This window comes from Myxocyprinus asiaticus, chromosome 4, assembly GCF_019703515.2.
Source record: "Myxocyprinus asiaticus isolate MX2 ecotype Aquarium Trade chromosome 4, UBuf_Myxa_2, whole genome shotgun sequence".
Lineage (NCBI taxonomy): Eukaryota > Metazoa > Chordata > Actinopteri > Cypriniformes > Catostomidae > Myxocyprinus > Myxocyprinus asiaticus.
Window position 1 is genome coordinate 48,946,827 of NC_059347.1, and position 25,076 is coordinate 48,971,902.

Below are 25,076 nucleotides of genomic sequence, written 5' to 3' on the forward strand. Positions count from 1 at the left end.
TGGTCAGATTGGATTGTGAGGGGGGTTAATGCACTTGGTGACCTATATGAGGGTGGAGTATTGAGACCTTTTGAAAATTTGGTTCAACATTTTGGCATTCCCAGATCTCAGTTTTATAAGTATTTACAGCTTCGCCATCTACTCTGCACTATTTTTGGAGTGGCACGCACCCCCCAAGAGCGGCAGGTGCTTTGGAAGAGGTGATTGCTGCTTTTGGAAAAGGCCATGAAGCATCAGTGTATTACTCACTACTAATTCAGAGTCTGGGGGATGGAGCCTTGACTTCTCTCAAGAGAGTATGGGAAAAAGATTTGAATTTGGTATTGGAGGATGGAGTGTGGACTAAGATTCTTAAAAATGTCAAGTCTGTATCTAGAGATTCAAGGGTTCGCCTTATGCAATTTAAGATTTTACATAGATTTTATTGGACCCCCTCTAGATTATATAGGCTTGGTCTTAAAGACACACCCACATGCTGGTGATGCCAGTCAGAAGTTGGAGACACTACCCACGTCTTTTGGGGGTGTGTTAAGATCCAGCAGTTTTGGTTGAGGGTTCAGAGGTATTTGTGCGACGTTGTGAACACTCAGGTTTTGCTTTGTCCCAGACTCTGTATTTTGGTGATGGGGCGGTCATGCATTTAGGGGACAATCATATAAAAAATTGGGTTATGACCAGTCTCATGATCAGCAGGCAAGTAATTTTAAGGGGTTGGAAGTCAAATGGAGCACCCTCTTTTTTGGAGTGGTGTGTGGAAATGGGGAGGGTAGCTGCATTTGAGGAGGCGGTAAGTAGAAGGCTGGGGTTGAGGGACTTATTTGCTAAAAAATGGGGCAAATATTTAGTTTTTTGGGGGGAATCTCGGGGAGGGGATGTGGAGAGTGTAGTTTAATCATGTATGTTTATTATTTTATTTATTTGTGTGTATATATATATATATATAATATATTTTTTATTTATTTTATGTAAGTATATGTATATATATTTATTTTATTTTTTTGGATTTTGTGTGTGTTATGTGGGACCACAGGGGTGTTCGTTAGGGGTCAGGGTGGGATTGTAAGAGTAGGGTTTAAATGTAAAATGTTGATTCATTATATATGTGAGTTTTTTTCACTGTCATATGCACATGAATCAATAAAAATGTTAATTACAAAAAACAAGTAACAGTGATGTAGATCAGTAAAGACATTTTACTGTCAATTCTACCCACAGTTATTTAATAATTGTTCTGTTATAAATCATTTAAAAAAGATATTTGCCTAGAAGCAAGAAACCCCTTATGTTATTTTCTTCTTTTTCTTAAGGGTTTTCTTAACTTAAGGAGTTTCTGACAACTAAGCCTTGCCGCTTGATTAATTATGCCCAAATTGAGTGCACTACATCCTGTACACAAATGCCATTCTACTGTTTGTAGAAACACTGAGAATTATGTCAGGATTTTTGATTATTTTATTCAGTTAATTAAAAGACATGATAATGCCCTGCTATGGGGGTACGTTGTCTCAAAAGGTCAACATGTGTTAAATTAACTGTATTTTTCTTGTGTACAATGACCATAGAAATGTTTGTTGCCCTTTTTGTTTTTTGTAGACAATATTTTAAGGTATGGACCTACACAGAAATGTTCTTTTTAAACATAAACTTGAACTTCAGTGATTCAAATCAGACATAACAAAATCTGAGACATACCACCCAATTTATGACAGCAGTTTTGTTTGGCGTAGTGTAGACCAGGGTCATAAATTAACGGATGCTTGGGGCAAAATTGCCTCAGAAAGTGACAAAAATGCCCCCAAAATTCAAAATGTTGGTGAAAAAAATGCCCCATAATGAATCTTTCTGAATTCTATTCAAGGTATACACTGGCAGCCACAAGTTTGGAATAATGTACAGATTTTGCTGTTTTGGAAGGAAATTGGTACTTTAATTCACCAAAGTGGCATTCATCTGATCACAAAGTATAGTCAGGACATTACTGATGTAAAAAAACAGCACCATCTCTATATGAAAAAAGTCATTTTTGATCAAATCTAGACAGGCCCCATTTCTAGCAGCCATCAATCCAACACCTTATCCTTGAGTAATCATGCTAAATTGCTAATTTGGTACTAGAAACTCACTTGCCATTATATCAAACACAGTTGAAAGCTATTTGGTTTGTTAAATGAAGCTTAACATTGTCTTTGTTTTTAGTTTTGAGTTGTCACAGTATGCAATAGACTGGCATGTTTTAAGGTCAAAAAAGAAACAGCTTCCTCTAGAAATTCATCAGTCAATCATTGTTTTGAGGAATGAAGGCTATACTATACAATTCTTGAAATTGCTAAAAAACTGAAGATTTCATACAGAGGTGTACACTACACTCTTCACAGACAAAGGACAACTGGCTCTAACAAGGACAGAAAGAGTTGTGGAAGGCCAGATGAACAACTAAACAAGAGGATAAGTACATCAGAGTCTCTAGTTTGAGAAATAGACACCTCACATGTCTTCAGCTGACAGCTTCATTGAATTCTACCCGCTCAACACCAGTTTCATGTACAAGAGTAAAGAGAAGACTCAGGGGTGCAGGCCTTATGGGAAGAATTGCAAAGAAAAAGCCACTTTTGAAACAGAAAAACAAAAAGAAAAGGTTAGAGTGGGCAAAGAAACACAGACATTGGACAACAGAAAATTGGAAAAGAGTGTTATGGATCTTAACCCCACTGAGCTTTTGTGGGATCAGTTAGACTGTAAGGTGCGTGAGAAGTGCCCAACAAGTCAGCCACATCTATGACAAGTGCTACAGGAAGCGTAGGGTGAAATGTCACCTGATTATCTGGACAAACTGACAGCTAGAATGCCAAGGATCTGCAAAGCTGTCATTGCTGCACGTGGAGGATTTTTTTTATGAGAACTCTTTGAAGTACTGAGCATTTTTTTTTTTCAAATTGTAATAGTAATTTTCATGTTATTAATGTCCTGACTATACATTGTGATCAGTTGAATGCCACTTTGGTGAATAAAAGTACCAATTTCTTTACATAAGGGCAAAATCTGTACATTATTCCAAACTTTTGGCCACCAGTGTACATATTATTTCATGAAACATACAATATAATTACTCAAAAGAATTTATCTTAATAATACCGGTAGATTAAATGGAAGAATTTGACATTAGAAAACACGTGCCCTCATAAAGGTTAAAAAAAAAAAAAAAAAATCCTTGAAAATCAAATCCTTAATGGAAAAGTTCATTTCTGACACTGGCGTAGACCTGCTGATATTTTGTGTGTAAGTCACTAAACACTACATTTTATAAAAAGTGGAGTACAACACATTGTTATATTTCAAACATTTATTATTTAATTAAGGATGCAAAATCAATAATGAAAGATCATCTGCAAAAATAAAAAATAAAAGGTACATGTAAAGTGCATACACTGGAATTACATAAAGGCTTAATGGACAATAATGCATGTTCTACATCAGTTACAGTACATCAACAAAAATATATTTTTAATTCAGTATCCAGATACTGTGTGTTAAATATTATAATTGTTATGGCATTTAACAGACGCTCTTATTTAGAACGACTTAAAAAAAAGTGCTTTAGTTTTTCATGTTTTTTTTATTTTATTTTTTTATTTTAAGAGTAAACAGACCTATTTCATGTCTATTATGTTTGGCATGTTTAGTTCTTGTAGCCATGTAGTCAGTCAGTCCTGGTCACACTTTCTCCATTAACCTCCTCGGAGACGCAGAGTCATGTGAATGGTGCTTCCAGATGTGATGTTGTACTCCAGCAGCTTCATGCCAGACACCAGTTGTATACCGTTGTAAATCAGTCTCTGCTGATCCACAGGGACTCTTTCTTTATTGTAGATCTTTTGCTGGAGCTGATCTACAGTTTCATTGACGTCCACATCGTAAGTTTTTGTTTGGCCCTTCTCGTTCTTGACGAACACCTGAAGAGGTCCGAGGTTCGTGATGAGGAGCATCACCGCGGACCCCGAGTGCAAACCGTAACTACTGAGTGTTCTGGAATCGTCATCAAGGCTGATTCGGTGTCCGTTATTTGCAGAAAGCTTCTGCTGTGAAGGGTGATCTCTGAAGACCTCCGATATACGCTTCTTGAGCTCACCAACTGTGGCGTTGCTGTCCACAGTCAGACGTTTCTTATCACCATTTAACCGTGTTACTTCCAGATCCATCATGAAACTGACAAAATAAAGTAAAACAGAAAAAACAACCTTAGTATACAAAACATTTCTACTCATAAAACTTTTCCGTTGCATTTTACAAGTCTGATCAATCTATTGCATAGTTTTTAACTATTTATCATTTAATATTAATCGATAAATTAATCAATCAGTTATATTTCAGTGGGGTAAAAAGCTTACCGAGCTGTTGACATCTTCCGCTGAACAGTAGCCTGCTTGTTTGTTTATGCAAATCACACTGAACTCACAACCAAATAATCTGGATCTGGGTAGAGGTATATAAGGCATCAGCTGATGCCCCGCCTCAAAACAAGGTCATACACTAATTCCTTCCTTTAGATTACATACCATGCACACTCTGATCCAGTACTATCCAGTATCTTACTTTCGCTTTCTCTTTCTGACTCTTTGTATAGTTTCGAGTGCTGTTTGCCAGTCTGGTTGCTTTATGCTGGTATGCTCACCTTGCCTCTGTCAGGAAATGAAACCAAACCTGATTAACACTGATATGAAACCACCTACAGTGGGCCTAGGTTGGTGTACGATGAATCCAGTTTGTTCCTTTAAACTGTTGTGCATTAGATTTGTACAAACAACATCTTCCAGGATAACTGGCAGGACATATTTGTCATTTCCTATAATAAGTAACTGTGATTTTTTGGGTGACGCCATGCAAGGAGCAGATGTGTGAGCGACGAGCTCTGCGCACTTTGCTGAATTTTCGATTATTCTCATGTTATAATCTGGTGAAATTTGATACACCCAGTTACACATTTTTCCTTTGTTGCAAAACATGGCAAAGAAGTCAAAATCCTCAGGCTCTGGAGATATTAACAGACACTTACATGTTCAGGATGAAAGCCCCGACAGGCCTACAGACCGGGGACTCGATTTGGATGGCGCAGCGGGAGAGGAGATCCAGCGTCAGTTGTCCAACATGTCGGTGATGTTGACGAAGATTCTTGCTGACTTGGAGGATCTCGCTGTAATACGTGGATCGATTACGGCGATGGAAATAAAATTCTCTGAGTTAGGTACAAGAGTGTCTGATGTTGAAAAACAAATCGATTTTCTGGAATCTTCGGAGAGGGAATTAACCGCTAATCCGCCCGCGACCAAAGTTGATTTGGAACATCTCCTTGACAAGAGTGAAGATCTTGACAATAGAAGCCACAGGAATAACGTTCAAATTGTTGGAATTCCTGAGCATGAGGAGGGCAGAGATATGGTGAAATTCCTGGACGAGCTCTTCCCGAGTCTGCTCGACATAACAGGCCACAAGCTGGAAATCGAGCGAGCTCACAGAGTGCCGGCTCACAGATCTGCTGAGGGAGACAGGCCCAGATCAATTCTGGCCAGATTTCTGAGATCATCCGATAAAGATCTCGTGTTGCGCCAGGCGAGGAGCAAAGGGAAGCTTTCTTGGAAGAACCATAATGTTTTCTTGTTCCCAGACTTTGCAAGTTCAACAAGAGAGAAACACGATCGGTTCAAGGAATGTAAGAAACTCTTACATCAGAAAAAGATCTCGTTTGCTCTGATGTTTCCTGCCAAACTGAGAATAGAAACGAAAAACTGTCACAAAGTATTCACATGTCCAAATCTGGCAATGTCTTTTATAGAATCAATGACTGAGTAAACCATTGGATGTTTCTCATGTGAGTGGGCCTGACTCGCTGTACCTAACTCTTGAGGAAGCTGGGCGAAATTTTGGGTTTTTTGCATTGGCGGCTGGAGCATGTTTTGTGAATAACACTTTTCCTTTGCAATGATGGAAGATTACATTTGCATTGAAGTTCACGGCCAGTTTGAGAGTAGACACTACGGATGACCGCAAAATATCTACATGCTCACACAAAAGATGTCTTTTATAAAGCTGACGGATTGTGTAAGTCATGGTATATACGTTTATGCAGCCTCCGAGTGAATTGACTCGATCATCCAGGGAACCAGGATGCCGGTTTTGTTTCATTTTCGAGGACTTCCTCAGTAACTTTCGGTTTCCATTCTCCGCCTAATCGCTGATGGAAATCCTGAGAAATCATTGATCACCAGGAATCAGGATGCACAGGGATAATCTGTCTGGTTAACCAATAACACAATGTATTTTGCCTTACTAAGATACTTATTCAATTACATAAAAAAAAAAAAAAATCAAATTAGTGCATAAATAATTGCCATTATTTACGTTGTATAAATATTCTATTACTGGATACATACATATATATATATATATATATATATATATATATATATATATATATATATATATATATAAATGGACATGAAAGGAATGAGGGAATTTCCCATAATCACGTGATGATATAAGCAGATGAAGCAACCCCAAGTCATAAAGAATAACCAATAATTTCAGTGTATATTAACATAGCAGCGTATATTAAAACAATATTAACAGTTTAAATTTACTCTGAACCTGAATCATCAGACCAAAGATTGTTAGTAAAAAAAATCAAGGATCCAGATAGCACAAGTAAACTCTGAGATGTCTGTTTAAGAGCGTTTCATCTTGAAAGCATAGACAGACATCTTAAAAAGATCAGATTTACATACAGTACATTCAAAATCATAAATGTTTTAAAGATATCTGCTAAACGTCCTTTTGACATCAGAGATGAAACGTCTTATAGACGTATTGCAGAAGAGCAAACAACCTTAATACATCCAGATGTAAACACACACATCAAATAAACGTCTGTACCCCATGGGCCATGTATGGTGATGTACGTGTGCAATCGAGTTCATAGTTTATTAAACTTGCAAAATGTAATTGTCTTGCAGATCTAAATTCTGTAGGCAAAATAGCTCACTTATTTCCTTAAAATATGTTTGGAACAGAAGTAACACTCCAGACATTCCTGAAAAGGTGAAATAAATATTTACTGAAACTAAAGTCAGAGCCAGAATGATGTTTCAGCCAAAATTCAGATTGTTTAACCATAACAGATCTCTCTTCTCTCTTTGGCAGTGGGATGTTTCCTGTATTTTAAAAAAAAAAAAAAAAAAAAGGAGGAATTTCCAGCCAGGTCTCCAGCCAGGTATCCTAAGCAACCAAACTGGCCCGGTTGCTAGGGAGGGTAGAGTCACATGGGGTAATCTCCTCATGGTTCGCTCTCGATGGGGCACGTGATGAGCTGTGAGTGGATGGCTTAAAGGCTCCACACGCGCTATGTCTCCGCGGTAACGCGCTCAACAAGCCACGTGATAAAATGCAGGATTGACGGTCTAAGACACAGAGGCAACTGAGATCGTCCTACGCCACCCGGATTGAGGCGAGTCACTAGGCCACCACAAGGATTTAGAGTGCATTGGGAATTGGGCATTCCAAACTGGGGGGAAAAAAAAAGAAAAAGAAAAAAAGGAGGAATTTAGATATAAAATGACTTGACAAACACGAAACATCACACCTAATAAAACATTCAATAAATGCATCAGTTTCAAAGTAGGAAAACTTTGAGAGTACTCCAACAAAGTTTGATCAGCACTCAAAATAAATGTTCATTACTCTATTTAAGCCTCGAGAACTATTCTACGGTCCAGTTAGGTCTTGTTAATATGTAGCCTAATTGTTATACATTTGGCTGACACTCTCTAATTCAGGAGACAATCTTTTTCTGTTTGGCATTTTGTGAAAGAATCGAAGTGGGCTGTTCGTCATGATGCTCAACTTTGACCAGAATCTTGTTGATATAAAGAGTACTGGTACTTGTCAATAAACTTTACCTGTATGCTGATCTACAGCTGTCAGTGTCCTAGCTCATGTGGTGATTTCTGATTGGTGTGTTGTTGACTGAAGCCTCCATTTCTGTATATATCATCATGAAGGGCAATGTCGTGCTGTTCCATACCATGCTATTTGAGCTTAAAGAACATGTCCTTATTGTTACTGTCACACCGCTCAAATGTGCCTGTGCCAATTACAACTGACACCAAACAAATAATAAGTAAAACTGATATTGTTTTATATTGTGCCTAACAGGTCACTGAGTTTAACCAAGTCAAGTTTTAAAATGAAAAGTCTTTAACATTAAAGCCGTTTGTCAGCATTTAATTAACAGATCAAAACATCTTATCTTCAATACTCTGCTTATGCCTGTGATTTGCTTTCAATGATCTTGACTACTTGTTATATTGTATCTTATTGTTCTAATATATAACTTATGCTGGCAATATTCGGTGCATGGCTGCACTGATATCATAAAAACTTTGGTCTTTGTAGGGCATGAAACTAACAGACCTTCAAAATAAACTTAAAACAAGTTACTGGTTTGCACTGAAGATGAACTGGAAGGTTTGGACACCGTTTCAGTTTATCAACATCAACTATATACCTGTTCAGGTAAACATAGGACTCATACACTAATTCCTTCCTTTAGATTACATACCGTGCACACTCTGATCCAGTACTATCCAGTATCTTACTTTCGCTTTCTCTTTCTGACTCTTTGTATAGTTTCGAGTGCTGTTTGCCAATCTGGTTGCCTTATGCTTGTATGCTTACCTTGCCTCTGTCAGGAAATGAAACCAAACCTGATTAACACCTACAGTGGGCCTAGGTTGGTGTACGATGAATCCAGTTTGTTCCTTTAAACTGTTGTGCATTAGATTTGTACAAACAACATCTTCCAGGATAACTGGTAGGAAATATTTGTCATTTCCTATAATAAGTAACAGTGATGTAGATCAGAAAAGACATTTTACTGTCAATTCTACCCACAGTTATTCAATAATTGTTCTGTTATAAATCATTTAAAAAATATATTTGCCTAGAAGCAAGAAACCCCTTAAGTTATTTTCTTCTTTTTCTTAAGGGTTTTCTTAACTTAAGGGGTTTCTAGCTACTAAGCCTTGCCGCTTGATTAATTATGCCCAAATTGAGTGCACCACATCCTGTACACCAATGCCATTCACTGAGAATTATGTCAGGATTTTTGATTGTTTTATTCAGTTAATTAAAAGACATGACAATGCCCTGCTATGGGGGCACGTTGTCTCAAAAGGTCAACATGTGTTAAATGAACTGTATTTTTCTTGTGTACAATGACCATAGAAATGTTTGTTGCCCTTTTTGTTTTTTGTAGACAAGATTGTGAGGTATGGAACTACACAGAAATGTTCTTTTTAAACATAAACTTGAACTTCAGTGATTCAAATCAGACATAACAAAATTTGAGACATACCCCAATTTATGACAGCAGTTTTGTTTGGCGTAGCGTAGACCAGGGTCATAAATTAACGGATGCTTGGGGCAAAATTGCCTCTAAAATTCAAAATGTAGGTGAAAAAAATGCCCCATAATGAATCTTTCTGAATTCTATTCAAGGTATACACTGGCAGCCACAAGTTTGGAATAATGTACAGATTTTGCTGTTTTGGAAGGAAATTGGTACTTTAATTCACCAAAGTGGCATTCATCTGATCACAAAGTATAGTCAGGACATTACTGATTTTTGTTCAAATCTAGACAGCCCCATTTCTAGCAGCCATCACTCCAACACCTTTTCCTTGAGTAATCATGCTAAATTGCTAATTTGGTACTAGAAACTCACTTGCCATTATATCAAACACAGTTGAAAGCTATTTGGTTCGTTAAATGAAGCTTAACATCGTCTTTGTGTTTGTGTTTGAGTTGCTACAGTATGCTATAGACTGGCATGTTTTAAGATCAATATTAGGTCAAAAATGGCAAAAAAGAAACAGCTTCCTCTAGAAATTCATCAGTCAATCATTGTTTTGAGGAATGAAGGCTATACTATACAATTCTTGAAATTGCTAAAAAACTGAAGATTTCATACAGAGGTGTACACTACACTCTTCAAAGACAAAGGACAACTGGCTCTAACAAGGACAGAAAGAGATGTGGAAGGCCAGATGAACAACTAAACAAGAGGATAAGTACATCAGAGTCTCTAGTTTGAGAAATAGACACCTCACATGTCTTCAGCTGACAGCTTCATTGAATTCTACCCGCTCAACACCAGTTTCATGTACAAGAGTAAAGAGAAGACTCAGGGGTGCAGGCCTTATGGGAAGAATTGCAAATAAAAAGCCACTTTTGAAACAGAAAAACAAAAAGAAAAAGTTAGAGTGGGCAAAGAAACACAGACATTGGACAACAGAAAATTGGAAAAGAGTGTTATGGATCTTAACCCCACTGAGCTTTTGTGGGATCAGTTAGACTGTAAGGTGCGTGAGAAGTGCCCAACAAGACAGCCACATCTATGACAAGTGCTACAGGAAGCGTAGGGTGAAATGTCACCTGATTATCTGGACAAACTGACAGCTAGAATGCCAAGGATCTGCAAAGCTGTCATTGCTGCACGTGGAGGATTTTTTTATGAGAACTCTTTGAAGTACTGAGCATTTTTTTTTTTTCAAATTGTAATAGTAATTTTCATGTTATTAATGTCCTGACTATACATTGTGATCAGTTGAATGCCACTTTGGTGAATAAAAGTACCAATTTCTTTACATAAGGGCAAAATCTGTACATTATTCCAAACTTTTGGCCACCAGTGTACATATTATTTCATGAAACATACAATATAATTACTCAAAAGAATTTATCTTAATAATACCGGTAGATTAAATGGAAGAATTTGACATTAGAAAACACGTGCCCTCATAAAGGTTAAAAGAAAAAAAAAAAAAAATCCTTGAAAATCAAATCCTTAAGGGAAAAGTTCATTTCTGACACTGGCGTAGACCTGCTGATATTTTGTGTGTAAGTCACTAAACACTACATTTCATAAAAAGTGGAGTACAGTACATTGTAATGGTTCAAACCTTCACAGAAATTTTCTTTTAAATATAAACCTATCCTGAGAAATGTGCAGTGGAGCTAAAAGTGTGACAGCTTGCCCCCATCTCCCATATTCAGTGATTCAGATCAGACATAACAAAATTTGAGACATAACCCCCAATTTATGACAGCAATTTTGTTTGGCATAGCGTAGACGAGGGTCATAAATTAATGGGTTCTTGGGGCAAAATTGCCTCCGAAAGTGACTAAAATACCCCCATAAATGTTTTGTGTGTAACAGTCACTAAACACTACATTTTATAAAAAGTGGAGTACAACACATTGTTATATTTCAAACATTTATTATTTAATTAAGGATGCAAAATCAATAATGAAAGATCATCTGCAAAAATAAAAAATAAAAGGTACATGTAAAGTGCATACACTGGAATTACATAAAGGCTTAATGGACAATAATGCATGTTCTACATCAGTTACAGTACATCAACAAAAATATATTTTTAATTCAGTATCCAGATACTGTGTGTTAAATATTATAATTTTTATGGCATTTAACAGACGCTCTTATTTAGAACGACTTAAATAAAAGTGCTTTAGTTTTTCATGTTTTTTTAATTTTATTTTTTTATTTTAAGAGTAAACAGACCTATTTCATGTCTATTATGTTTGGCATGTTTAGTTCTTGTAGCCATGTAGTCAGTCAGTCCTGGTCACACTTTCTCCATTAACCTCCTCGGAGACGCAGAGTCATGTGAATGGTGCTTCCAGATGTGATGTTGTACTCCAGCAGCTTCATGCCAGACACCAGTTGTATACCGTTGTAAATCAGTCTCTGCTGATCCACAGGGACTCTTTCTTTATTGTAGATCTTTTGCTGGAGCTGATCTACAGTTTCATTGACGTCCACATCGTAAGTTTTTGTTTGGCCCTTCTCGTTCTTGACGAACACCTGAAGAGGTCCGAGGTTCGTGATGAGGAGCATCACCGCGGACCCCGAGTGCAAACCGTAACTACTGAGTGTTCTGGAATCGTCATCAAGGCTGATTCGGTGTCCGTTATTTGCAGAAAGCTTCTGCTGAGGAGGTGGCACACTGAAGTCCCGTGAAATGAGCTGCTTCAGTTCACCAACTGTGGTGTTGTAGCCCACAGTCAGAGATTTCGTTTCTCCATTAAATCCCTTTATTATTAATTCCATCACGAGCCTGTCAAAATGTGATAAAATAAATAAATAATAATAATAATAATAAAAAAACATTAGTGTACAATGTAACTACATTAATATAGATTATTGCGCAATATTTCCCTGTGCATTCTGCGACTTACCGAGCTGTTCAAATGTTCCGCTGATTGCTTTTCTGTCTCGAATAGGACTTGTAATTGAAGTTACACCAACTGATGTGTGATCAATGATGTGGTTCGGGGTGGAGGCATTATTTATAAGGCATGAATTTATGCCCCACCTCTTTCGTTTCCGAAGACTTACTCGCTAACTTTCGCTTTCCTTTCGGCACTTAATCGCTGATGTAATTCCTGAGAAATCATTGATCAACAGAATGCACAACACAAGTGTCTGGTTAACCCACAGTACTGTACATATTTCGACAAACCATGCATTCAATTAATCAAAAATAAATGTTTATGTTTGTAAATTGTGTAGCACAGAGGTTTTCAAGCTTTTCAAAGCCAGATATGATGATATTCATGTGAGGGACATCCTTCCATAAATATAAAGTGTTATATTTTCATGTTGCCTATAAAGACCCACTTTTACTGTGTGAGATAATTAGATAGTAGTCTATGATATTATAAAGCTGACATGTTAGTGAAAACATATAATTGGCTTTTATACTGTCATTGTACTAAAGCCAAAAGAAATTATCAGTAAAACATTTTAGCTGTAATCTATTATCTCATAAAATATTGATTTTGTATTTACATTTCAGTTCTTACGGTTAAGAACTATTGCTGTTAATAGAATAAAATAATCATGATTTCCAAGCAGATTGAAACAGTAATAATGTCAAACTTTATTCCTCTTAATTTGTTACACTTTTATATTTTCTTACATTTTTATGCGGACCACCTAGCACCCTCTTGTGGCCCCCTAGGAGTCCCCGGACCCCAGTTTAAAACCCCTGGTGTAGCACATGCGTTTATATGGGCTATTCATAAGTTTGTTTTGGTAATAGCAACTTCATCATTGATATTTTATTCATTTTGACCTCATAATTGTTTTTTTATACACGGCATAAACTTATAGATATCAATTCCTAAACCACATCTAATTCTCACAACTCGTGCTTTTGGAATTTATTTACTAATAGTTTTTTGTCTACTGACATATTTTGGAAAGCTGTTTTTCAATGTTTAGTCAGCTGAACAATCAACACCAATTTAAACAGCAACACAGCCCATAGAAGAGACTGTAGCCTACTTATGTCCCTCACTGTCTCGTTTTCATTCCCATCATAAATCAATCCACTCTGAATAAGGTGAATTCATATGAAATTATCTATATCTGAGTTTCATGCAGGCACATAATAAAAGAACAGGAAATCAAATCATCATTTGGAATGCGAAAGTATTCCCATGATCACGTGATTGATTGGGGGAAACCCAGGTAAAGCGCTGTACGTCACAGGGCGGGGCAATCACACCTGCCACATTCTGACAACAAGTGACTTTTCGAGGTTCTGCACTGGACAATGCGTGATGACGTAGACCTTAATTGCCTTTTCTCCGCCTTTGGTTACAGCTGGCACATGGAAACTGGATACCAGGCAATGGAAAGAGAGAACAGTTTAATGCCAAATAAAAATTAAAGAGCAGTTCCCAAAAAAGCAAAAAAAAAAAAAGAAAAAGAAAGAAAGAAAAACTTACATCATACATTTCTCACATTTTAAACCACTTTTACGTAGGACTATAATATTTGCCAGATGCAGGCTATAGGGAAAGATGTCTTGCCCCAGATAGGGGTCTTGCCCCAGTAGTGAGGCAACATGGCCCCTTTTTCATGATTTAATACATTTTGTGTTAAATATGTTTATCAGTAATGCACACTGTTCTTAAAGAGGATCCTTTCTAGGCCTGTACTGTTTGTAGTATAAATCGTCACATTCACCACTTCACCATGCTCAAACAGGCTTTGAAATGACTGTAACAGTACATTTCAACAGGTTCTTCTATGAGGGATTTTGACTTGTTAGCACAGCACACATTGTATTAAAATACAGAAGTATTGCTTGTTTATTGATAGATGTTGATGCATTCAGTTGTAGAGGAGACTGGGCCAGTTGATACACTTTGTTGTCTATCAATAGCAAATATCTACAGAATAAAGTTATGAGCCAATAGACCAGCTCCAGCAGACATATTTGTATTGGTGCATTCTTATACATCACATCCAAATGTTGGCTATACGAAAATATCTGTTTGAAAATATCAGTCAGTGTGACGGTGGGTTTCATTTGGCATAGCGTTGTTCTTTGTTTACCAGGCATTCGACATCAAGTTGACAAAGCACAATGCATGGTTTTAGTTCAGGCGTTTTATTATTTTATTTACAAGGTAAAATATAATAACATCATTCATAAAAAGTACACTATTTTCACATTTACAGCAGACACTCTTATCCAGAGAGACAAACAAAAAGTGCTTTAGTTTTTCTCTGATTGAACAGATTGATTTCAGTATGACTATATACCGACTGAGGCACGTTTAATCATTGTAACAATACAAATCATAACAACAACAAAAAATCTGTTCAAGCTGATTTTCTCCATTAACCTCCTCGGAGACGCAGAGTCATGTGAATGGTGCTTCCAGATGTGATGTTGTACTCCAGCAGCTTCATGCCAGACTCCAGTTGTCTACCGTTGTAAATCAGTCTCTGCTGATCCACAGGGACTCTTTCTTTATTGTAGATCTTTTGCTGGAGCTGATCTACAGTTTCATTGACGTCCACATCGTAAGTTCCTGTGCAGCCGTTCTCGTTCTTGACAAACACCTGAAGAGGTCCAGGGTTCGTGATGAGGAGCATCACCGCGGACCCTGAGTGCAAACCGTAACTACTGAGTGTTCTGGAATCGTCATCAAGGCTGATTCGGTGTCCGTTATTTGCAGAAAGCTTCTGCTGTGAAGGGTGATCTCTGAAGACCTCCGATATACGCTTCTTGAGCTCACCAACTGTGGCGTTGCTGTCCACAGTCAGACGTTTCTTATCACCATTTAACCGTGTTACTTCCAGATCCATCATGAAACTGACAAAATAAAGTAAAACAGAAAAAACAACCTTAGTATACAAAACATTTCTACTCATAAAACTTTTCCGTTGCATTTTACAAGTCTGATCAATCTATTGCATAGTTTTTAACTATTTATCATTTAATATTAATCGATAAATTAATCAATCAGTTATATTTCAGTGGGGTAAAAAGCTTACCGAGCTGTTGACATCTTCCGCTGAACAGTAGCCTGCTTGTTTGTTTATGCAAATCACACTGAACTCACAACCAAATAATCTGGATCTGGGTAGAGGTATATAAGGCATCAGCTGATGCCCCGCCTCAAAACAAGGTCATACACTAATTCCTTCCTTTAGATTACATACCATGCACACTCTGATCCAGTACTATCCAGTATCTTACTTTCGCTTTCTCTTTCTGTCTCTTTGTATAGTTTCGAGTGCTGTTTGCCAATCTGGTTGCTTTATGCTTGTATGCTTACCTTGCCTCTGTCAGGAAATGAAACCAAACCTGATTAACACCTACAGTGGGCCTAGGTTGGTGTACGATGAATCCAGTTTGTTCCTTTAAACTGTTGTGCATTAGATTTGTACAAACAACATCTTCCAGGATAACTGGTAGGAAATATTTGTCATTTCCTATAATAAGTAACAGTGATGTAGATCAGAAAAGACATTTTACTGTCAATTCTATCCACAGTTATTCAATAATTGTTCTGTTATAAATCATTTAAAAAATATATTTGCCTAGAAGCAAGAAACCCCTTAAGTTATTTTCTTCTTTTTCTTAAGGGTTTTCTTAACTTAAGGGGTTTCTAGCTACTAAGCCTTGCCGCTTGATTAATTATGCCCAAATTGAGTGCACCACATCCTGTACACCAATGCCATTCACTGAGAATTATGTCAGGATTTTTGATTGTTTTATTCAGTTAATTAAAAGACATGACAATGCCCTGCTATGGGGGCACGTTGTCTCAAAAGGTCAACATGTGTTAAATGAACTGTATTTTTCTTGTGTACAATGACCATAGAAATGTTTGTTGCCCTTTTTGTTTTTTGTAGACAAGATTGTGAGGTATGGACCTACACAGAAATGTTCTTTTTAAACATAAACTTGAACTTCAGTGATTCAAATCAGACATAACAAAATTTGAGACATACCCCAATTTATGACAGCAGTTTTGTTTGGCGTAGCGTAGACCAGGGTCATAAATTAACGGATGCTTGGGGCAAAATTGCCTCTAAAATTCAAAATGTAGGTGAAAAAAATGCCCCATAATGAATCTTTCTGAATTCTATTCAAGGTATACACTGGCAGCCACAAGTTTGGAATAATGTACAGATTTTGCTGTTTTGGAAGGAAATTGGTACTTTAATTCACCAAAGTGGCATTCATCTGATCACAAAGTATAGTCAGGACATTACTGATTTTTGTTCAAATCTAGACAGCCCCATTTCTAGCAGCCATCACTCCAACACCTTTTCCTTGAGTAATCATGCTAAATTGCTAATTTGGTACTAGAAACTCACTTGCCATTATATCAAACACAGTTGAAAGCTATTTGGTTCGTTAAATGAAGCTTAACATCGTCTTTGTGTTTGTGTTTGAGTTGCTACAGTATGCAATAGACTGGCATGTTTTAAGATCAATATTAGGTCAAAAATGGCAAAAAAGAAACAGCTTCCTCTAGAAATTCATCAGTCAATCATTGTTTTGAGGAATGAAGGCTATACTATACAATTCTTGAAATTGCTAAAAAACTGAAGATTTCATACAGAGGTGTACACTACACTCTTCAAAGACAAAGGACAACTGGCTCTAACAAGGACAGAAAGAGATGTGGAAGGCCAGATGAACAACTAAACAAGAGGATAAGTACATCAGAGTCTCTAGTTTGAGAAATAGACACCTCACATGTCTTCAGCTGACAGCTTCATTGAATTCTACCCGCTCAACACCAGTTTCATGTACAAGAGTAAAGAGAAGACTCAGGGGTGCAGGCCTTATGGGAAGAATTGCAAATAAAAAGCCACTTTTGAAACAGAAAAACAAAAAGAAAAAGTTAGAGTGGGCAAAGAAACACAGACATTGGACAACAGAAAATTGGAAAAGAGTGTTATGGATCTTAACCCCACTGAGCTTTTGTGGGATCAGTTAGACTGTAAGGTGCGTGAGAAGTGCCCAACAAGTCAGCCACATCTATGACAAGTGCTACAGGAAGCGTAGGGTGAAATGTCACCTGATTATCTGGACAAACTGACAGCTAGAATGCCGAGGATCTGCAAAGCTGTCATTGCTGCACGTGGAGGATTTTTTTTATGAGAACTCTTTGAAGTACTGAGCATTTTTTTTTTTTCAAATTGTAATAGTAATTTTCATGTTATTAATGTCCTGACTATACATTGTGATCAGTTGAATGCCACTTTGGTGAATAAAAGTACCAATTTCTTTACATAAGGGCAAAATCTGTACATTATTCCAAACTTTTGGCCACCAGTGTACATATTATTTCATGAAACATACAATATAATTACTCAAAAGAATTTATCTTAATAATACCGGTAGATTAAATGGAAGAATTTGACATTAGAAAACACGTGCCCTCATAAAGGTTAAAAAAAAAAAAAAATCCTTGAAAATCAAATCCTTAAGGGAAAAGTTCATTTCTGACACTGGCATAGACCTGCTGATATTTTGTGTGTAAGTCACTAAACACTACATTTCATAAAAAGTGGAGTACAGTACATTGTAATGGTTCAAACCTTCACAGAAATTTTCTTTTAAATATAAACCTATCCTGAGAAATGTGCAGTGGAGCTAAAAGTGTGACAGCTTGCCCCCATCTCCCATATTCAGTGATTCAGATCAGACATAACAAAATTTGAGACATAACCCCCAATTTATGACAGCAATTTTGTTTGGCATAGCGTAGACGAGGGTCATAAATTAAAGGGTTCTTGGGGCAAAATTGCCTCCGAAAGTGACAAAAATACCCCCATAAATGTTTTGTGTGTAACAGTCACTAAACACTACATTTTATAAAAAGTGGAGTACAACACATTGTTATATTTCAAACATTTATTATTTAATTAAGGATGCAAAATCAATAATGAAAGATCATCTGCAAAAATAAAAAATAAAAGGTACATGTAAAGTGCATACACTGGAATTACATAAAGGCTTAATGGACAATAATGCATGTTCTACATCAGTTACAGTACATCAACAAAAATATATTTTTAATTCAGTATCCAGATACTGTGTGTTAAATATTATAATTGTTATGGCATTTAACAGACGCTCTTATTTAGAAGGACTTAAAAAAAAGTGCTTTAGTTTTTCATGTTTTTTTTATTTTATTTTTTTATTTTAAGAGTAAACAGACCTATTTCATGTCTATTATGTTTGGCATGTTTAGTTCTTGTAGCCATGTAGTCAGTCAGTCCTGGTCACACTTTCTCCATTAACCTCCTCGGAGACGCAGAGTCATGTGAATGGTGCTTCCAGATGTGATGTTGTACTCCAGCAGCTTCATGCCAGACACCAGTTGTCTACCGTTGTAAATCAGTCTCTGCTGATCCACAGGGACTCTTTCTTTATTGTAGATCTTTTGCTGGAGCTGATCTACAGTTTCATTGACGTCCACATCGTAAGTTCCTGTGCAGCCGTTCTCGTTCTTGACAAACACCTGAAGAGGTCCAGGGTTCGTGATGAGGAGCATCACCGCGGACCCTGAGTGCAAACCGTAACTACTGAGTGTTCTGGAATCGTCATCAAGGCTGATTCGGTGTCCGTTATTTGCAGAAAGCTTCTGCTGTGAAGGGTGATCTCTGAAGACCTCCGATATACGCTTCTTGAGCTCACCAACTGTGGCGTTGCTGTCCACAGTCAGACGTTTCTTATCACCATTTAACCGTGTTACTTCCAGATCCATCATGAAACTGACAAAATAAAGTAAAACAGAAAAAACAACCTTAGTATACAAAACATTTCTACTCATAAAACTTTTCCGTTGCATTTTACAAGTCTGATCAATCTATTGCATAGTTTTTAACTATTTATCATTTAATATTAATCGATAAATTAATCAATCAGTTATATTTCAGTGGGGTAAAAAGCTTACCGAGCTGTTGACATCTTCCGCTGAACAGTAGCCTGCTTGTTTGTTTATGCAAATCACACTGAACTCACAACCAAATAATCTGGATCTGGGTAGAGGTATATAAGGCATCAGCTGATGCCCCGCCTCAAAACAAGGTCATACACTAATTCCTTCCTTTAGATTACATACCATGCACACTCTGATCCAGTACTATCCAGTATCTTACTTTCGCTTTCTCTTTCTGACTCTTTGTATAGTTTCGAGTGCTGTTTGCCAGTCTGGTTGCTTTATGCTGGTATGCTCACCTTGCCTCTGTCAGGAAATGAAACCAAACCTGATTAACACTGATATGAAACCACCTACAGTGGGCCTAGGTTGGTGTACGATGAATCCAGTTTGTTCCTTTAAACTGTTGTGCATTAGATTTGTACAAACAACATCTTCCAGGATAACTGGCAGGACATATTTGTCATTTCCTATAATAAGTAACTGTGATTTTTTGGGTGACGCCATGCAAGGAGCAGATGTGTGAGCGACGAGCTCTGCGCACTTTGCTGAATTTTCGATTATTCTCATGTTATAATCTGGTGAAATTTGATACACCCAGTTACACATTTTTCCTTTGTTGCAAAACATGGCAAAGAAGTCAAAATCCTCAGGCTCTGGAGATATTAACAGACACTTACATGTTCAGGATGAAAGCCCCGACAGGCCTACAGACCGGGGACTCGATTTGGATGGCGCAGCGGGAGAGGAGATCCAGCGTCAGTTGTCCAACATGTCGGTGATGTTGACGAAGATTCTTGCTGACTTGGAGGATCTCGCTGTAATACGTGGATCGATTACGGCGATGGAAATAAAATTCTCTGAGTTAGGTACAAGAGTGTCTGATGTTGAAAAACAAATCGATTTTCTGGAATCTTCGGAGAGGGAATTAACCGCTAATCCGCCCGCGACCAAAGTTGATTTGGAACATCTCCTTGACAAGAGTGAAGATCTTGACAATAGAAGCCACAGGAATAACGTTCAAATTGTTGGAATTCCTGAGCATGAGGAGGGCAGAGATATGGTGAAATTCCTGGACGAGCTCTTCCCGAGTCTGCTCGACATAACAGGCCACAAGCTGGAAATCGAGCGAGCTCACAGAGTGCCGGCTCACAGATCTGCTGAGGGAGACAGGCCCAGATCAATTCTGGCCAGATTTCTGAGATCATCCGATAAAGATCTCGTGTTGCGCCAGGCGAGGAGCAAAGGGAAGCTTTCTTGGAAGAACCATAATGTTTTCTTGTTCCCAGACTTTGCAAGTTCAACAAGAGAGAAACACGATCGGTTCAAGGAATGTAAGAAACTCTTACATCAGAAAAAGATCTCGTTTGCTCTGATGTTTCCTGCCAAACTGAGAATAGAAACGAAAAACTGTCACAAAGTATTCACATGTCCAAATCTGGCAATGTCTTTTATAGAATCAATGACTGAGTAAACCATTGGATGTTTCTCATGTGAGTGGGCCTGACTCGCTGTACCTAACTCTTGAGGAAGCTGGGCGAAATTTTGGGTTTTTTGCATTGGCGGCTGGAGCATGTTTTGTGAATAACACTTTTCCTTTGCAATGATGGAAGATTACATTTGCATTGAAGTTCACGGCCAGTTTGAGAGTAGACACTACGGATGACCGCAAAATATCTACATGCTCACACAAAAGATGTCTTTTATAAAGCTGACGGATTGTGTAAGTCATGGTATATACGTTTATGCAGCCTCCGAGTGAATTGACTCGATCATCCAGGGAACCAGGATGCCGGTTTTGTTTCATTTTCGAGGACTTCCTCAGTAACTTTCGGTTTCCATTCTCCGCCTAATCGCTGATGGAAATCCTGAGAAATCATTGATCACCAGGAATCAGGATGCACAGGGATAATCTGTCTGGTTAACCAATAACACAATGTATTTTGCCTTACTAAGATACTTATTCAATTACATAAAAAAAAAAAAAAAAATCAAATTAGTGCATAAATAATTGCCATTATTTACGTTGTATAAATATTCTATTACTGGATACATACATATATATATATATATATATATATATATATAAATGGACATGAAAGGAATGAGGGAATTTCCCATAATCACGTGATGATATAAGCAGATGAAGCAACCCCAAGTCATAAAGAATAACCAATAATTTCAGTGTATATTAACATAGCAGCGTATATTAAAACAATATTAACAGTTTAAATTTACTCTGAACCTGAATCATCAGACCAAAGATTGTTAGTAAAAAAAATCAAGGATCCAGATAGCACAAGTAAACTCTGAGATGTCTGTTTAAGAGCGTTTCATCTTGAAAGCATAGACAGACATCTTAAAAAGATCAGATTTACATACAGTACATTCAAAATCATAAATGTTTTAAAGATATCTGCTAAACGTCCTTTTGACATCAGAGATGAAACGTCTTATAGACGTATTGCAGAAGAGCAAACAACCTTAATACATCCAGATGTAAACACACACATCAAATAAACGTCTGTACCCCATGGGCCATGTATGGTGATGTACGTGTGCAATCGAGTTCATAGTTTATTAAACTTGCAAAATGTAATTGTCTTGCAGATCTAAATTCTGTAGGCAAAATAGCTCACTTATTTCCTTAAAATATGTTTAGAACAGAAGTAACACTCCAGACATTCCTGAAAAGGTGAAATAAATATTTACTGAAACTAAAGTCAGAGCCAGAATGATGTTTCAGCCAAAATTCAGATTGTTTAACCATAACAGATCTCTCTTCTCTCTTTGGCAGTGGGATGTTTCCTGTATTTAAAAAAAAAAAAAAAAAAAAAGGAGGAATTTCCAGCCAGGTCTCCAGCCAGGTATCCTAAGCAACCAAACTGGCCCGGTTGCTAGGGAGGGTAGAGTCACATGGGGTAATCTCCTCATGGTTCGCTCTCGATGGGGCACGTGATGAGCTGTGAGTGGATGGCTTAAAGGCTCCACACGCGCTATGTCTCCGCGGTAACGCGCTCAACAAGCCACGTGATAAAATGCAGGATTGACGGTCTAAGACACAGAGGCAACTGAGATCGTCCTACGCCACCCGGATTGAGGCGAGTCACTAGGCCACCACAAGGATTTAGAGTGCATTGGGAATTGGGCATTCCAAATTGGGGGTGAAAAAAAAGAAAAAGAAAAAAAGGAGGAATTTAGATATAAAATGACTTGACAAACACGAAACATCACACCTAATAAAACATTCAATAAATGCATCAGTTTCAAAGTAGGAAAACTTTGAGAGTACTCCAACAAAGTTTGATCAGCACTCAAAATAAATGTTCATTACTCTATTTAAGCCTCGAGAACTATTCTACGGTCCAGTTAGGTCTTGTTAATATGTAGCCTAATTGTTATACATTTGGCTGACACTCTCTAATTCAGGAGACAATCTTTTTCTGTTTGGCATTTTGTGAAAGAATCGAAGTGGGCTGTTCGTCATGATGCTCAACTTTGACCAGAATCCTGTTGATATAAAGAGTACTGGTACTTGTCAATAAACTTTACCTGTTTGCTGATCTACAGCTGTCAGTGTCCTAGCTCATGTGGTGATTTCTGATTGGTGTGTTGTTGACTGAAGCCTCCATTTCTGTATATATCATCATGAAGGGCAATGTCGTGCTGTTCCATACCATGCTATTTGAGCTTAAAGAACATGTCCTTATTGTTACTGTCACACCGCTCAAATGTGCCTGTGCCAATTACAACTGACACCAAACAAATAATAAGTAAAACTGATATTGTTTTATATTGTGCCTAACAGGTCACTGAGTTTAACCAAGTCAAGTTTTAAAATGAAAAGTCTTTAACATTAAAGCCGTTTGTCAGCATTTAATTAACAGATCAAAACATCTTATCTTCAATACTCTGCTTATGCCTGTGATTTGCTTTCAATGATCTTGACTACTTGTTATATTGTATCTTATTGTTCTAATATATAACTTATGCTGGCAATATTCGGTGCATGGCTGCACTGATATCATAAAAACTTTGGTCTTTGTAGGGCATGAAACTAACAGACCTTCAAAATAAACTTAAAACAAGTTACTGGTTTGCACTGAAGATGAACTGGAAGGTTTGGACACCGTTTCAGTTTATCAACATCAACTATATACCTGTTCAGGTAAACATAGGACTCATACACTAATTCCTTCCTTTAGATTACATACCGTGCACACTCTGATCCAGTACTATCCAGTATCTTACTTTCGCTTTCTCTTTCTGACTCTTTGTATAGTTTCGAGTGCTGTTTGCCAATCTGGTTGCCTTATGCTTGTATGCTTACCTTGCCTCTGTCAGGAAATGAAACCAAACCTGATTAACACCTACAGTGGGCCTAGGTTGGTGTACGATGAATCCAGTTTGTTCCTTTAAACTGTTGTGCATTAGATTTGTACAAACAACATCTTCCAGGATAACTGGTAGGAAATATTTGTCATTTCCTATAATAAGTAACAGTGATGTAGATCAGAAAAGACATTTTACTGTCAATTCTACCCACAGTTATTCAATAATTGTTCTGTTATAAATCATTTAAAAAATATATTTGCCTAGAAGCAAGAAACCCCTTAAGTTATTTTCTTCTTTTTCTTAAGGGTTTTCTTAACTTAAGGGGTTTCTAGCTACTAAGCCTTGCCGCTTGATTAATTATGCCCAAATTGAGTGCACCACATCCTGTACACCAATGCCATTCACTGAGAATTATGTCAGGATTTTTGATTGTTTTATTCAGTTAATTAAAAGACATGACAATGCCCTGCTATGGGGGCACGTTGTCTCAAAAGGTCAACATGTGTTAAATGAACTGTATTTTTCTTGTGTACAATGACCATAGAAATGTTTGTTGCCCTTTTTGTTTTTTGTAGACAAGATTGTGAGGTATGGACCTACACAGAAATGTTCTTTTTAAACATAAACTTGAACTTCAGTGATTCAAATCAGACATAACAAAATTTGAGACATACCCCAATTTATGACAGCAGTTTTGTTTGGCGTAGCGTAGACCAGGGTCATAAATTAACGGATGCTTGGGGCAAAATTGCCTCTAAAATTCAAAATGTAGGTGAAAAAAATGCCCCATAATGAATCTTTCTGAATTCTATTCAAGGTATACACTGGCAGCCACAAGTTTGGAATAATGTACAGATTTTGCTGTTTTGGAAGGAAATTGGTACTTTAATTCACCAAAGTGGCATTCATCTGATCACAAAGTATAGTCAGGACATTACTGATTTTTGTTCAAATCTAGACAGCCCCATTTCTAGCAGCCATCACTCCAACACCTTTTCCTTGAGTAATCATGCTAAATTGCTAATTTGGTACTAGAAACTCACTTGCCATTATATCAAACACAGTTGAAAGCTATTTGGTTCGTTAAATGAAGCTTAACATCGTCTTTGTGTTTGTGTTTGAGTTGCTACAGTATGCTATAGACTGGCATGTTTTAAGATCAATATTAGGTCAAAAATGGCAAAAAAGAAACAGCTTCCTCTAGAAATTCATCAGTCAATCATTGTTTTGAGGAATGAAGGCTATACTATACAATTCTTGAAATTGCTAAAAAACTGAAGATTTCATACAGAGGTGTACACTACACTCTTCAAAGACAAAGGACAACTGGCTCTAACAAGGACAGAAAGAGATGTGGAAGGCCAGATGAACAACTAAACAAGAGGATAAGTACATCAGAGTCT

The 25,076-nt window shown here is 37.3% G+C and overlaps 1 protein-coding gene across 16 annotated transcripts in view; it reads right to left on the reverse strand.

The window, feature by feature from the left end:
• Positions 1 to 3,322: 3,322 nt before the first annotated feature.
• LOC127439649 (polyubiquitin-like) overlaps positions 3,323 to 25,076 on the reverse strand; it is a 29,348-nt gene continuing 7,594 nt past the window's right edge. Inside the window, exons 2-3 of one of the 16 annotated variants that reach the window (XM_051695885.1) lie at positions 14,993 to 15,245; positions 3,323 to 3,950 (exon numbers count right to left, since the gene is read on the reverse strand). In XM_051695885.1, coding sequence (XP_051551845.1) covers positions 3,726 to 3,950; positions 14,993 to 15,245 — 478 coding nt within the window. In that variant the 3' untranslated portion in view covers positions 3,323 to 3,725. Of the gene's footprint in view, positions 4,204 to 4,385; positions 4,537 to 11,307; positions 12,189 to 12,309; positions 12,463 to 14,496; positions 15,246 to 15,427; positions 15,558 to 18,290; positions 19,172 to 19,353; positions 19,507 to 25,076 lie in introns of those variants that run through there. The other 15 variants (XM_051695881.1, XM_051695879.1, XM_051695891.1 and 12 more) reach the window with 15 other exon arrangements.